Raw genomic sequence first — 13,006 nt, forward strand, 5'->3', positions numbered from 1 at the left:
ACTTGTTTCATAACCTGGATTTTTTGTAAGTAGAGCAGTACTTTATATATAAATTCTCGAATCGAACTAAAAAAACCTACCAACTAAACTTTTTTTTAAATGATCAAAGTGCCCCAATTTGTATGAAAGATGTGAGAAACACACGAGAGAGAGAAAATAATTAGAAAAATATGTATTAATGTTTTAAAAAGAATAAGAAACTGTTTGTGCGGGAGTTCAGTGAAGTGTAAGGATTTTCATTTTCTAATCTTCTGTTTTATTTCGATGGACAACAGGATTCCGTTATTCATTTCATTTCCACCAAATTTTAAATGAAGAACTTCACGGCGACAAACAGCGGTCAAAATTGAGCTGCTTTTTGCATGGCAACACGCTCGTCCATAATATAAACAATTTGAAATGAACTCGGATTACGATGCACACACACTGAAAAATAAATTTAATCTAACCGAACACTAAACTTAATTCTCATTTTGTTTGACATTTTGATACCTTTTTTTCTCCATTTGCCCCGTCTCCAAACTGACTTTCAGTCATTATCGAGGGGTTTGATTTTGTATTCCCAAAATGATGCACACAAATGTCCTCACAATAGGTTAACGCACGACCACTTGCCATAGAAAAGTAGCATATTTGCCATTCGCACTGACTAAAGGGAAAAAATACAGAAAAAAATGCAACACTCCACCCAGTGCTCGCAGAGATATTACACACGAGAGACAGTGCCCATGATGTTCTTATGAGCAGCCTCTCACGTCCGCTGTCTGCTCGTATATCAAAATCTATCTCCTATCTCAAGATAAATATCTGCTCAAAATTTTACTCGTATCTCAAATTGCTCGTATGTCGAGGTACCACAGTACAGTATTTAGTCATTCATTTACCGAGTCGCTTATCCTCTCAAGGGTCGTGGGGTTGGTCAACTAACTATGGGCAGGAGGCAGGTCACACTTTGAATTGGTTGCCAGATAATCATAGGACACAACGAGACGAACATCCATTCACGCTCACACACACCTAAAGACATTTTAAAGTTTTCAACCACCCTACCCTGGATGTTTTTTTTTTTTGGGATGTGGGAGGAAACCAGAGTACCTGGAGACAGCCCCCAAAAAGGCCTAGGGAGAACATGCATACTCCACACAGGAAGGTCAGAGAACCCAACAGGGTTTCAATCCTCAATCTCAGACCTGTGAGGTATGCTAATTTACCTCCCTTTCTAAAATTGAAGGCATCGTGGTTGAATATCTGGCAGTGAATGAATAAATATTCATTCGTTGACAGCCTGGCCCTCCCAATGTATTGGACGTTAACTAATGATGAACTTATTTCACTTCACAGGAAAAAGAAGATTGGATGCTAGAACATCGGTATTGACACAGTAAGACCAAGTGCTTTGCTACCACCTGCTGGCGGTATTGTAGATGAAAATGCTGCCAATTGAAAATACACGTTCCACATTAATATTTATTGTGGGGTCTATGATTGATGATTTTCGCGATAATTTTGTGTTTTTAATACCGTGTCCTTGTATATTTCAACAAATTAAAAACACAACATTAGCAATGGGAATCATGGTTAATGACATTGAAAAATAGAGGTAAAACAAATGACAAAAAGATTAATGCAAATATGAAAATTGCATGCAAGTTATTTAAATTAAGTTTATACATGTGTTATATAATAATCTATGTATACGTTTAGAATAATAAAAATAAAAACAATGAAAATAATATGAATATAAAAATAAAGTACTGAAAGAATATCAAGCATTAATATAAAACAAAGATTTAGTTAAATTTAATTATGCCTAATTTATCGAGCATTGCATAAATGCATCATTAAAATAGGAATACAAATGGATTCATTTAACCGCTAATTCTCGTCAGAGTTGTGGGTATAAATACGAATGAAAAATAAATGTATAAAACAAAAATTAAATGATAGATAAAAATGTTTTAATTTTTAAAAATATATAGGAATACAATTCTTTATAATTATAACACCTAATAATAATAACAATAATAATTGGAGGAAAATTCAAAACAGGAAATTGAAATATCAAACTTTATTGCACTGAAAACATCCAATTAAGAACCAAGAATTAGTTTTTTTATACAAAGAAGAGTGAGTGCTTTGTTTCTGTTTAGTTTTTGTTTTTTTAGTGTTAGTGGTTGATCATGGTGGCTTGAGTTCCAAAAAAAAGCTTATCTTTTTCACTGTTTTCGCACGGAATGCTTGAAGTCATGACCATTTAATATTTTTTTATTTAAAAAAAAAAACAAATAAAAGATCATCATTGAACCTGGTTTCTTCATATGGCAACAAAAGGTTGACAGCCTTGAGAAAGAAAGGAAAACAATAAGCATATTTAATGAAATGGCTTCCAATAATGGCAGCGATTCATTTGAAGTGGGAGGGGCTGGCTGCAAATCCATATTTGATGAGAAGTATCTGCTTGTGTGGTGCGCCTACTTCATCATAATAAACCACTTCCATGATGATTCAAAGAAGCTAGCATCAGGTGGACGTAACAAATTATGCATGTTATCTATCGATGGTGCTTTTAGTGATGGGTCGGCCCAGACTTACTTTCTTATATTCGCTGCAGAGCCCTTTGATTTCAAATGAATCAGCCGTCCCTGGCACCCAAAAAATCCCATACAATGTCATTATCACCTGTTCACTGGGTGCCCTGGTAGGTGACGGATTTGCCGCACTTTTTGAGCGTCTCCAGCAGAAAGTCGGCGTCCTTGTCCGACTCTATCCAAACCAGCTGGTTGGGCAGGTCAATTTCAAACTTCACATCTAAAAAAAAAAAAAAAAAAAAAAAAAAGTAAGAGTTTGTCAACGAACATTTTATTGTATTCAGGTATTTTAGCGGAGAAGGGTGGGCTCACCTTCCAGACGGCTGAGGATTCGGTTGACGGCGCCCGAACATCCTTCACACGTCATGGCCACGGTAAATTTGTGTTTCTGCAAAAAAAAAAAAGATTTTTTTTAAATGTAACATGACAGAAATTTTGGGATGGTTGGCTAGACTTATACCTGGGTGATAAGACGAAAAAATGCTTAGGTTTTAATTCATTACTTTTCATAGGGTTTGGTGTTGTCTTGTCTCTTATTTGATAACGAAACAACACAAAATACTTTCTTTTTTTAAGTAAGACAACGTAGTTACTGTCATAAGTGGTTGACAAGTAATTTATTTACTTATTCAAAGAAATTTGAAGTTTCCAATTTGAAAGACCGAAGATGTGATAGTCATCAATACAAATGTTTTTTTTTCTTTTATCGTGATAACATTTTTAGTCACATCACCCAGGACTAGTTTGACTATTTCATTCCTACATAAATAGCATGATATTTACTTTTCTATTGCTCTGTGGAAAGACCTACTGACTATGACACAATCAATATATCTTGAGCTGCACAGAAACGTCTCTTTGGCGTATTAATTCAAACCACTCGTACCATTGAATTGATATTTTTTGGGGATATTTGCTTCCTTTTTTGATATCGTTTAAAGATTGTGATAAATCAAGTTATGCGTCAAAACAATAAACCGCCGATTCGCAAGCTAGTAGATTTGGCTTCGACGCTAATGCTAAATAGTCAGAATACATGCAAAAAAATAATGTCAAAATGTCATGATGATTTAAAGATGTTCAAAAAACTCACGGGCATGCTCATGATGACTCTGTGCCTCTGCGCAGATGAACTTTGAACACAGAATGACGACAAAAAAACACAAATATTCCACCACTTGATTTAGGTTTCCCAATCAAGCTGATTTTTGTGTACAAGAACAGCACTTCCGTTTGGCGTGCCGCATTTATTAAAAGTAAAGCACAAAAAAAGTAGAGACTGACATAAAGTCTAAAATAAAGAATATTAAAATAAACAGAAATTTGTAAAACAAAAATGTGAATTATGTGGTGTATTGGAAACCACAATAAAGCAGTCGGTACCAATTTGTCTAAGGTTTCCAAAGTAAAAGCCATTTTATTTTCTGAACCGCTTTAACCTCTTAGGGTCTCCGGGGGTGCTGGAGCCCATCCCAGCTGACTAGTGGCCAGTGGCGGGGGACAGCTTGAATTGATGGCCAGCCAATGGCAGGGTACAATGAGACTAACAACAATTAACCCTCATACTTATATCCAGGGGCAATTTCTAACCACTCACACCACCGGGCTGCCCTATGAATGATTAAATAAGAATTGGGAACCCCCAGCTCTTGTCATTTTTTTTATGTATTTGTAACTTGTTTTCTTGTGACAGATTATCATTTATTCATTGAGACCCTTGCACCCGTATGTTTGACAAGTTCATCAGACGAAAAACTCCTAAATATATGGTATTTTCTTTATTTTTTTGTAACCATATTGGGAAAACGCTGATCGTGGATCTCTGCCATTGACGACAAAGGACGCCCAAATCCATTTGAATTATTTTGATTTGGGGGGTTTAATGCGATTGGCTATTTGGCGACCATTCCAGGACATCGCCCGCCTCCCACCCAGAGCCGGCCAAGGATAGGCTCCAGGTCCCCCGCCGACTCGATGAGGATCATTGCCGAGCGCTCCTGAAAAGCGGAGTAAAGATGTTGGGATTTCCTCTTTAAATCCCAAGATTCCTGGGTCCAACTCTTCTGTGTTCAAGCCGGAAGCACGCCAGGAAGCTCCCGCTGCCTTGTCTTGTCCGAGGGGAGGTGGACAGAAGCCTCCGGAAACACGAGCAGGCCTCGGCCGGACGCAACCAACCCGCCGTTTGCGTCCGAACTGTCCCGACCGGCTCCGTAGCATGCGGGGAACGACTCGGACTCGACGTTTCGTTCCCCGGCGGGGCCTCTCCGTCACCGGCCCGGACCCTTGAGGAAGCTCCGGGCATGCGGGAGCGCGAACGCTTAGCCACAAGCTAACTACCGGGCAGAGTTAAAAGAAAACAACTTTTTTTTAATCTTCGCTCCAAGGTTTTTTTTTTTTTAATAAAGTGGCCGTATCGAGTACGACTATGAACGCGCGGATACTCAACTCGCACGACTAGACGCCGTTTTGTTTCGTCATTTGGTTCCCGATTTGAGTAAGAGGCCCCTTTTGCAGCTAATCTGTTAGCCGCTCTGAGTTAGCTGGCCGAGATGAAGGAGTACAAAGTGGTGGTTCTGGGTAGCGGCGGCGTCGGTAAATCTGCACTGACCGTCCAGTTTGTCACTGGAACCTTCATCGAGAAGTACGACCCCACAATCGAAGACTTTTACAGAAAGGAGATCGAGGTGGACTCCTCGCCGTCAGTGCTGGAGATCCTAGACACGGCCGGAACCGAACAGTTCGCCTCCATGCGGGACTTGTACATCAAGAATGGACAGGGCTTCATCCTCGTCTACAGTCTGGTAAACCAGCAATCTTTCCAGGTCAGCTTTCATCGATACCTTAGATCAAAGTCACATGAAGTGAACCCCCTTTATTGCCAATGAGAAGTGACATTTCCAAGATATTGCCAAATCGAATGGATTTAATTGAATGCTTTTATTGTCATTATACAAGTATAATAAGATTCAAAACGTTCACCACAAATAACAACAAACAGACAAACAAATAATCAATAAATAAGAAATAAATAAATAGTCCAGTGAGGTCAGCAGGCTTGTTCCGTCTGAAGTCCAGGATGAGGTCCATGGTTTTGGAGACGAACAGTGCCAAATTGTTGAGTGCACCACTCACTGAGTCTATAGATGCAACAACAAACAAGCAAATACATAGAAAATCATTATTTAGTAATGATTAATACATAATCACTAAACAGTAATAGATAAATAAGTGGTCAAAATAATACAAGTAATATAAGTAGTAGTAGTAGTAGTAGTAGTAGTAATAGGTCTTGACTAAGTCCTAGGTGCAAAACTTGTGTTGTCTGCTGATGGCTCTTTGGAAGAAACTGTCCTTGAGTCTGTTTGTCTTGGCTGTTAGAGCTCTGTAGCGCCTTCTAGATGGCAGCAGGTTGAAGTGGTGCAAGCCGGAGTACGTATTGTCTTTTATAATGCTCTCCTTGGCATCAGCACATTCTTAAAATGAGGGGACTCAATCTCTCATTCAAAAATGTGCATTCGAGACATCCATAGCATTGAGTGTTGATAACGAGTTGAAAGTTTTAGTATGGTAACAAGAGAAGTTATTTGGCAAAAAAAATTTCAAAATAAAATGACGGATATGGAATTGGATTTACTTTTTGGGGAGTTTCGTAACTTGAATCTTTTTCGTATCTCAAGTCACTCATTTGCATATAAAAAGCCATTCATAACTAGAGGTGTGACTATATTTCTTTGGATTCAGGACATCCGCCCCATGCGAGACCAAATAGTGCGTGTGAAACGCTTCGAGAAGGTGCCGCTGATCCTGGTAGGCAACAAAGTGGACCTGGAGTCAGAGCGTGAGGTGGCGGCCTCGGACGGGCGCGCCCTAGCTCAAGAATGGGGCTGTCCATTCATCGAGACCTCAGCCAAGAGCAAGACCATGGTGGACGAGCTCTTTGCCGAGATTGTGCGCCAGATGAATTACTCTTCACTACCCGAGAAGCAAGAGCAGTGTTGCACCGCTTGTGTGGTCCAGTGAAGCGGAGGTAGGTACACTTGCCGTCTCTATTTAGTTGACGTCATCAAGGTATAGTTGGAACATTTCTATACACCAGTGTACAGTAAACCACTGGGTTCATGTCACTGTAATCTTCATAAATTAAATCTTTGACTACCATTAATGGTGCTAGTCCAATCACTTTGGACTGAGATAGGCGAGTGCCGATAGATCGCTGCCAACTCTCCGAGTCCGATTCCAATTGACATCTAGCATCAACAATGGCAACCAATGAACTTTTGTCAGCCCTGATGGTGGTAGTTCAAAAGCCAAGTATTTGCTAAAAGATATTGCCCTTGTGTCTGCTTTCCAGATGCATTTTTTGTCCGGATCAGCTGGAGGGGAACAGCGAATGGTTATGGGGCACACATCATGGCCGCCAGGCCTGACTTTGAAGCTTCCCAAGCGTTTTGACGCTCACCTGCCAACTGACACGCAGCTACTATTTTTGATATCCCGCTAACAGGACATTTTCGCCGACCTGGAAAAGCCTTGAAAGTTAGACAAAGAGACATAACACAGAGGGACTACTCTTCAATTTCAGTCTTTTTCTTTTGTTTCTGTTTTAGCGAGAATTCCGCCTCAACTTTGAGAACCAACCAGAGTGTTTGTGAGGCCGCAGCGCTGTTTTTAAAGCTGCTTTCATCATTGCTGTTCTATACTTTTATCATTTCTCAACTTTGAGAACCAACCAGAGTGTTTGTGAGGCCGCAGCGCTGTTTTTAAAGCTGCTTTCATCATTGCTGTTCTATACTTTTATCATTTCTATTACTTCACATACGAAAAGCCATTTGCTAATGTATGGAATTGAGGACAAGTTGCGTACATGAAGGTAAATATGGTTTAATACACCCAAAAATTCTCAAAATGTGTTTTTCTACAACTATGCTTTTTGAACTTTGGACAAGTATTTTATCATCCCAAAAATGTTTGATTCAAAGCATGCACACAGTTGACTTCCATTTTAGATTTTCTTTTTCACCGTACCAGCAAATGTTGATGTTGGACTGTATGGAACATAATCATTCTCATTTTTGCAGTAAATCCACATGTCTGCATGCTGAAAAAAAAAAAAAAAAGAATATTTTCGGTCATTTTGAAGTGAAATTTTGAGAAATTTGACACACGCACATGGACCACGCGATGGCAGGAGGTCCAAAAGTTGTCTTTATTTCAATCCTTCTTGTTCAATAACTCTTATTGAATCATGTTAAGAAGATTCAACATTGCTTTCTGTATTTTTTAAATACTATCATATTTATTAAAACTAATGTGAGTAGTAAGTTTTAAACGTTTTATTTTGACAATCGTTTTCTGCTTTGATGACATCAGGTTACAAGGTATATTGTTTCTTTTTTTTAACAGTAAAATGAGAATTTAACAGAGCCTTAAAATAACTTCTGGTGCATCTTGGTGTCCTGTTCTTCTTTTTCAACAAGTAGATTACTTTCATTTTGAAATGAACCCATTACAGTGCAGTATCACAAAGTGAGACTGGAAATGCGTTATATATATAGATATAGTATATCTATATCTGTGTATGTGTATAATACACATACACAGTTTTTGTCATTAATACACCCGTGTGTCTGACAGTTTGTTTCTTCTTTTACATGGATTGAAATTATCTATTTTTAATTGTTAAAATGTGTATTTTTAGTAATTTATTTCGTAAATTGGTTGAATTGTAGTAATTGGTGGTATAGTACTACTTGTTACAAAAATTTGCAGTTCAGCCTCCGACCGTTAAGGGTCGCATACTTTGTCAATTCAGGGTCATACTTGAGGAAGTGGCGTGTCAAACACGGAAGAGGCGTTCATTATACTTGTGTGACAACAAAATCATTAAATTCAAATGAGCACGTCAACGCAAAAGTAAGGTTGCTCAAATTGCTTAAAATCTTGACATGTTTCGTTTTTCCATGTTTTACCATTTCTGCAAACGCGTTTAAATCCTCTCCTGAGCCTTAGAGGCAACATATTTTGTGTTTGTTTTTAACGCTCGTTACGTGTAGCAAACCGGGAAGTGTCAATCTGAAAGCCACGTTGAGTGGAAGCAAGGGGGATTTTTTGGCACATTAGTGCGAATAACCAAGTTTTAATGCTTGAGGCGTGAACAACGATGAAGACCGTTTTTGTGACCGTAGGCACGACAAGTTTTGAAGACTTAATCAAGGAAATCACATCTCACGAGGCTATTCAGGTGAGTTAAGTAGTTTGTTAAACAGTTTCTGATGTGGCATTAAATGTAAACATTTGTCCATTCTTTTCTTAAATGTCCCTAAAACTGAAATGTTTGAAAAAAAAAGTCTACCAGGGATGTAGGAGGACGAGGATTAATTCCGGGACTCCTGACAACTACTCTCCCTAAACTCCAGAAATCCCCAAAACTTGTCAGTTACATTTTTTTTCAAGTTAAAAAGCAGAGATAAAGATTTTTTAACAAGCAGGAAAAAGGATCAATAGTATCCTTTCCTGTTTTAACCTATTCAAGGTGAAACCTGGCTATTGCTTGTTGTCAGTTGTGATATGCTCCAGCAACCCTCGTGTATGAATACTGTATTCTAAGTTATACCTTTTTTTTTCTTCTGCTAACAGGCATTAAAGAATCGTGGCTATGAGCGCCTGGTTCTGCAGGTGGGCAATGGTTCGTTCCTGCCAGATCCTCAGAACTTTCCACAGATTAGCTTGGAGGCATTCCGCTTCAAGCCCTGCATCTTGACAAACATGCAGGAGGCCGATCTCATTGTCAGCCATGCTGGTGAGTACCTACCTTGAACAGGTTATAGAATTGATGTTACACGTGTGTCCTCCTGCCATTTTGCATGTGGCAGATAAGCATTACAACATGTGATGTAACATAAAAAGCAGTGAGTTTGTGTCCACCTTTGAGGAATGTGGATGTCTTTGGCATCAGGGGCAGGAAGTTGCTTGGAGGCGTTGGGTGCTGGAAAAGACCTACTGGTGGTGGTCAATGATAAGCTGATGGACAACCACCAGCTGGAACTGGCAAGGCAGCTCCACAAGGATTCACATCTGCTCTACTGCACATGCAAGTATGTAATACAGACACAAACTATGAATAAAAAAAAGGTTTTGCCTTATCTTGTGCCTTCATCTCAAAATGGGATTTTTTTTAACTCAATAAAAATACAGTGGGGTAAGTATTAGAGGGTGGGACACCAATTGTTTGAAGGTTCTCCATATTACATTTCACCACCATTTGCAATTTTTTAAAAAAAAAATCCTACAATTTTATTTTCAGCCATCGTAACATAACTTTAAATTTAAATGAAATTCACTTAGATTACTATAAACACACTTAAAAATAAATTTTAATCTTACATTACCCTAAATTTAAACCTTGTCTGATAAGCGAGGCAAAGATGTAAATGTATTCCACCGCAACTTTCGATCCAGAACCATATATATCTGTACATTTCTGTATACTTTTTCATAATATTCTTGTTCTCGTCTATCAGCACGCTGACTGAAACACTGAGGAGCATGGACCTTTCTGTCCTTAAGCCTTTCGTCCCAGGTCAGCCTGAGAAGTTTGCAAATTTTATGGACAAAGCTCTTGGACTCAAGTGAGATGATGTTATGCCCTCCCCCACCATTAATCTGGTCCACTCTCTTGTGTATGCAATGTAGGTAAATGTTTTTTTTTCTGTGTTCCATCCAAAAATATCCACTTCTTACATCAACATTAGCACTGGTAGATAAATCAGTTTTAGAAGATAATTAAGTCATTTTTTATAATTGTCAATCATTCCCCCATTTTTTTCCAAAAATGGAAATCAAGTAACCATATACAGATATAATAAAAATGAATATAACATACTCTAGCCCACAATTCTGCTTTATAATAATTTAATAGAAGTTTAAAAAAAAAAAAGAAGGGGAAAATCTTGAGTAAAATTATTGAATTCATTTCCCTGCCATTGACGGCGATAGAAGTCTAATCCATTTGGTTTGGGGGTCCACCATTGCTGTCATTGGCTGCCAAAGACTAAAAAGCTGCGTGACCATTGCGCAAGTCATGAACAGGTTACTCACTATTTACATGGTAACTTGATAGTCAAGCACCTGTCACTTGCAAATATTCCTAGGCTTAATTTAACCTCCATACGTATTGCTGGGTATTTCTTCCCATACATATGTATTTGTATTAATATAATTTCTTGTAATCTACCAAAGTCTAATTATTAACAATTGGATGGCTTTGAAGTATTAACTTGCCCATAACACCGCCAAAAAATGGATGCTAAAAATTCAGTGTGAGCTCAACATGGGAAAAGATATTTAATCATTGAAAATGATTGTTTCTCAATGAACCTGGGAGAAGTGTTAGTGGATGATAGTTTCAATATATTTGACGCTTTCTTCACACGGGACACTATTTAGAATCCCACTCGATAATACATCTTTTGTGTTCAGACCGGTTCTGTCAGGCTCTTTAATAGGATCCGCATGATGTTTGCGCAAAAGCCAGAAGTAATTTAATAACGTTGCACTCTCAGTCTTGGTCACGTTACCTGCTAAATTATTTGGACTGATTAAAGGCATACGTCTGTTCTGTTATTAACCCATTGGATGCATTTACAGTGATAAACATGACCTTCTCACTTCCATTGGATTGGATGTCTTCAAGTGATAAATTCATTTAAGGTCACAAGAGAAGGATGCAAAATATATAGAACCAACATTTATTGAACCTTCAGTTGCACACAATCAAGTGAAACAGTATGAATACGGAGCTATTTGGAGGGAAAAAAAGGTATAATATGTTGCCATTAAATCATGTAAAGATTTTTTTTAACGAGGCATTAATTTCATTTAAATTCTAACACACGTGAGCCTTGTTTATAGGCCTTTCCGTGCCAAAAGCTTAACCAATCCAATAAAAGTCTTAGAGTAGGTCTTGCATGCATGCATGCATGTTTGTCCCACAGAACCCACTGAAGTACAATGTGAATAATTTGTGAACAATTGTAAAAATTTTATATTTGACAAAATGTGTTTAATGTCCTTTTGGTGTTAGACAGAATGCCCTCATCAAGCATTGAGTCTTCTTTTAATGAGTTTCATTTTAGGGATGGCTAGTGTTTTTGTTGGGTGTCTTTTTCTGAAGAAATTCAATCATAATATTGGAAAATAGTGTGTTGGAAATTGGTACTACACCAGATCTGCCAAACCTCTTTCGACCCCATTTCAGGAGTACTCTTGTCCCATTTTCGCAGTTTTGTTTCATCAGGAGTGAATGTGATTCATGCAAAATTGATATAAACTGTAAAAAAAAAATAGGACACTTTTAAATCAGTGTTATTAACATGTTTTTGCATTAATTGAAATAGTGCTTTTGCAAACTATTGAAAAGGTACAGCATAATGAATATAAGGTTAACTAACTCCTCTGGAAATGTTAGGATTTGTTTCAAAGCAAAAGACTGGTTTTTAAGAGTCCTGGAGTTTGTGTTGTTTGTCTGGAGTAAACTCCGGAAATTCTGGATAAGTTGGCAGCTCGGATATTTACCCTTTTACCTTTTTTTAAAATCTACTTTTTAAAGTTTTTTCCTTTAAGTTTTAGAGAAGTTAGCAGGTCTGCAACACCAATACTGCCAAAATTAGACACTATTTTTCTGTCCGACGAAATGGTGAGTTGAATGAGCTGACCATCTAAAGAAGGAAGTAGCCTAATCTGTTGTTATGATCCAAACATTTGTTTTGAGGTTTTGACAAAACAAAACTGTTGGGTTTTTAAAAAAAAAAAGTTAATTTGCCTATCAAAATAGATTAATTAGCTAATTTGTTATAGTCAATTAAGCATGGAAAACCCAGTTTTCCGGTCTTTGACAGCACTAAAACAAATCAGCCCATTTTTTTCCGCCCACAACGCCAATAAGGTTAGCTAAACGAATTAAATGTATTGGAGGTGGTCAACATAATACAACTCAGAAGGAAACCACAAAAAAGCATTTTGACGCTCCTGTTCAACGCAGTTTTCTTCAAGTGGGCATACGTCAGCACCTCAGCTTTCGCCTTCAGTAAATAAAACCCGCCCCCTGAGCTTTGATTGGTCGCAATGCTACCGAGAGCGCTGTTATTCCCGCCTCTCCTTTGCTGTAATTGGCCAGTGTTCTGTCCGATCTTACTTGGTGTCAAACCAAATATATTTTCCCAAACCACAATTTAAACGTACATGTTATGAAACGACGTAATTTAAAGCATAAAATTAAACAATACAAATTTTGTCTAGTCCTGATCACTGTAAGTAGACAGAATTTTGCCGGAAGCGCCCGCCTTTATTTTTTTGTGATTGGCTAAGCGTTTAATGGACAAGTCACTATGCCCTCCCTTGCTTCCTTGTGATTGGCCACA

General features: G+C 38.1%; 3 protein-coding genes across 5 annotated transcripts; 2 read left to right on the forward strand and 1 right to left on the reverse strand.

Annotated features, from left to right (window-relative positions):
* Nucleotides 1-2,053: 2,053 nt before the first annotated feature.
* On the reverse strand, nucleotides 2,054-3,846 carry atox1 (antioxidant 1 copper chaperone). The gene is made up of 4 exons (XM_077732814.1): nucleotides 3,682-3,846; nucleotides 2,901-2,976; nucleotides 2,680-2,808; nucleotides 2,054-2,340 (listed from the first exon to the last, which is right to left on the reverse strand). Exons 1-3 carry the CDS (start codon nucleotides 3,691-3,693, stop codon nucleotides 2,684-2,686), a joined length of 213 nt encoding a protein of 70 aa, XP_077588940.1. The 5' UTR covers nucleotides 3,694-3,846; the 3' UTR covers nucleotides 2,054-2,340; nucleotides 2,680-2,683.
* A 659-nt stretch (nucleotides 3,847-4,505) lies between these two features.
* rap2c (RAP2C, member of RAS oncogene family) lies at nucleotides 4,506-8,034 on the forward strand. Its single transcript, XM_077732813.1, has 3 exons — nucleotides 4,506-5,410; nucleotides 6,330-6,615; nucleotides 6,940-8,034. Exons 1-2 carry the CDS (start codon nucleotides 5,138-5,140, stop codon nucleotides 6,606-6,608), a joined length of 552 nt encoding a protein of 183 aa, XP_077588939.1. The 5' UTR covers nucleotides 4,506-5,137; the 3' UTR covers nucleotides 6,609-6,615; nucleotides 6,940-8,034.
* A 321-nt stretch (nucleotides 8,035-8,355) lies between these two features.
* Nucleotides 8,356-11,395, forward strand: LOC144207834 (UDP-N-acetylglucosamine transferase subunit ALG13). Of its 3 annotated transcripts, none has more exons than XM_077733481.1 (5): nucleotides 8,356-8,501; nucleotides 8,774-8,829; nucleotides 9,225-9,387; nucleotides 9,544-9,682; nucleotides 10,109-11,395. In XM_077733481.1, the coding sequence occupies exons 3-5, from the start codon at nucleotides 9,354-9,356 to the stop codon at nucleotides 10,218-10,220; spliced, it is 285 nt and encodes a 94-aa protein (XP_077589607.1). In that variant the 5' UTR covers nucleotides 8,356-8,501; nucleotides 8,774-8,829; nucleotides 9,225-9,353; the 3' UTR covers nucleotides 10,221-11,395. The 3 variants fall into 3 exon arrangements, with proteins under 3 accessions (XP_077589607.1, XP_077589606.1, XP_077589605.1); XM_077733480.1 differs by having other exon boundaries at nucleotides 8,358-8,501; nucleotides 8,642-8,829; XM_077733479.1 differs by having other exon boundaries at nucleotides 8,362-8,829.
* The last annotated feature ends 1,611 nt before the right edge of the window (nucleotides 11,396-13,006 follow it).

This window comes from Stigmatopora nigra, chromosome 14 (genome assembly GCF_051989575.1).
Source record: "Stigmatopora nigra isolate UIUO_SnigA chromosome 14, RoL_Snig_1.1, whole genome shotgun sequence".
In the NCBI taxonomy this organism is placed as follows: domain Eukaryota; kingdom Metazoa; phylum Chordata; class Actinopteri; order Syngnathiformes; family Syngnathidae; genus Stigmatopora; species Stigmatopora nigra.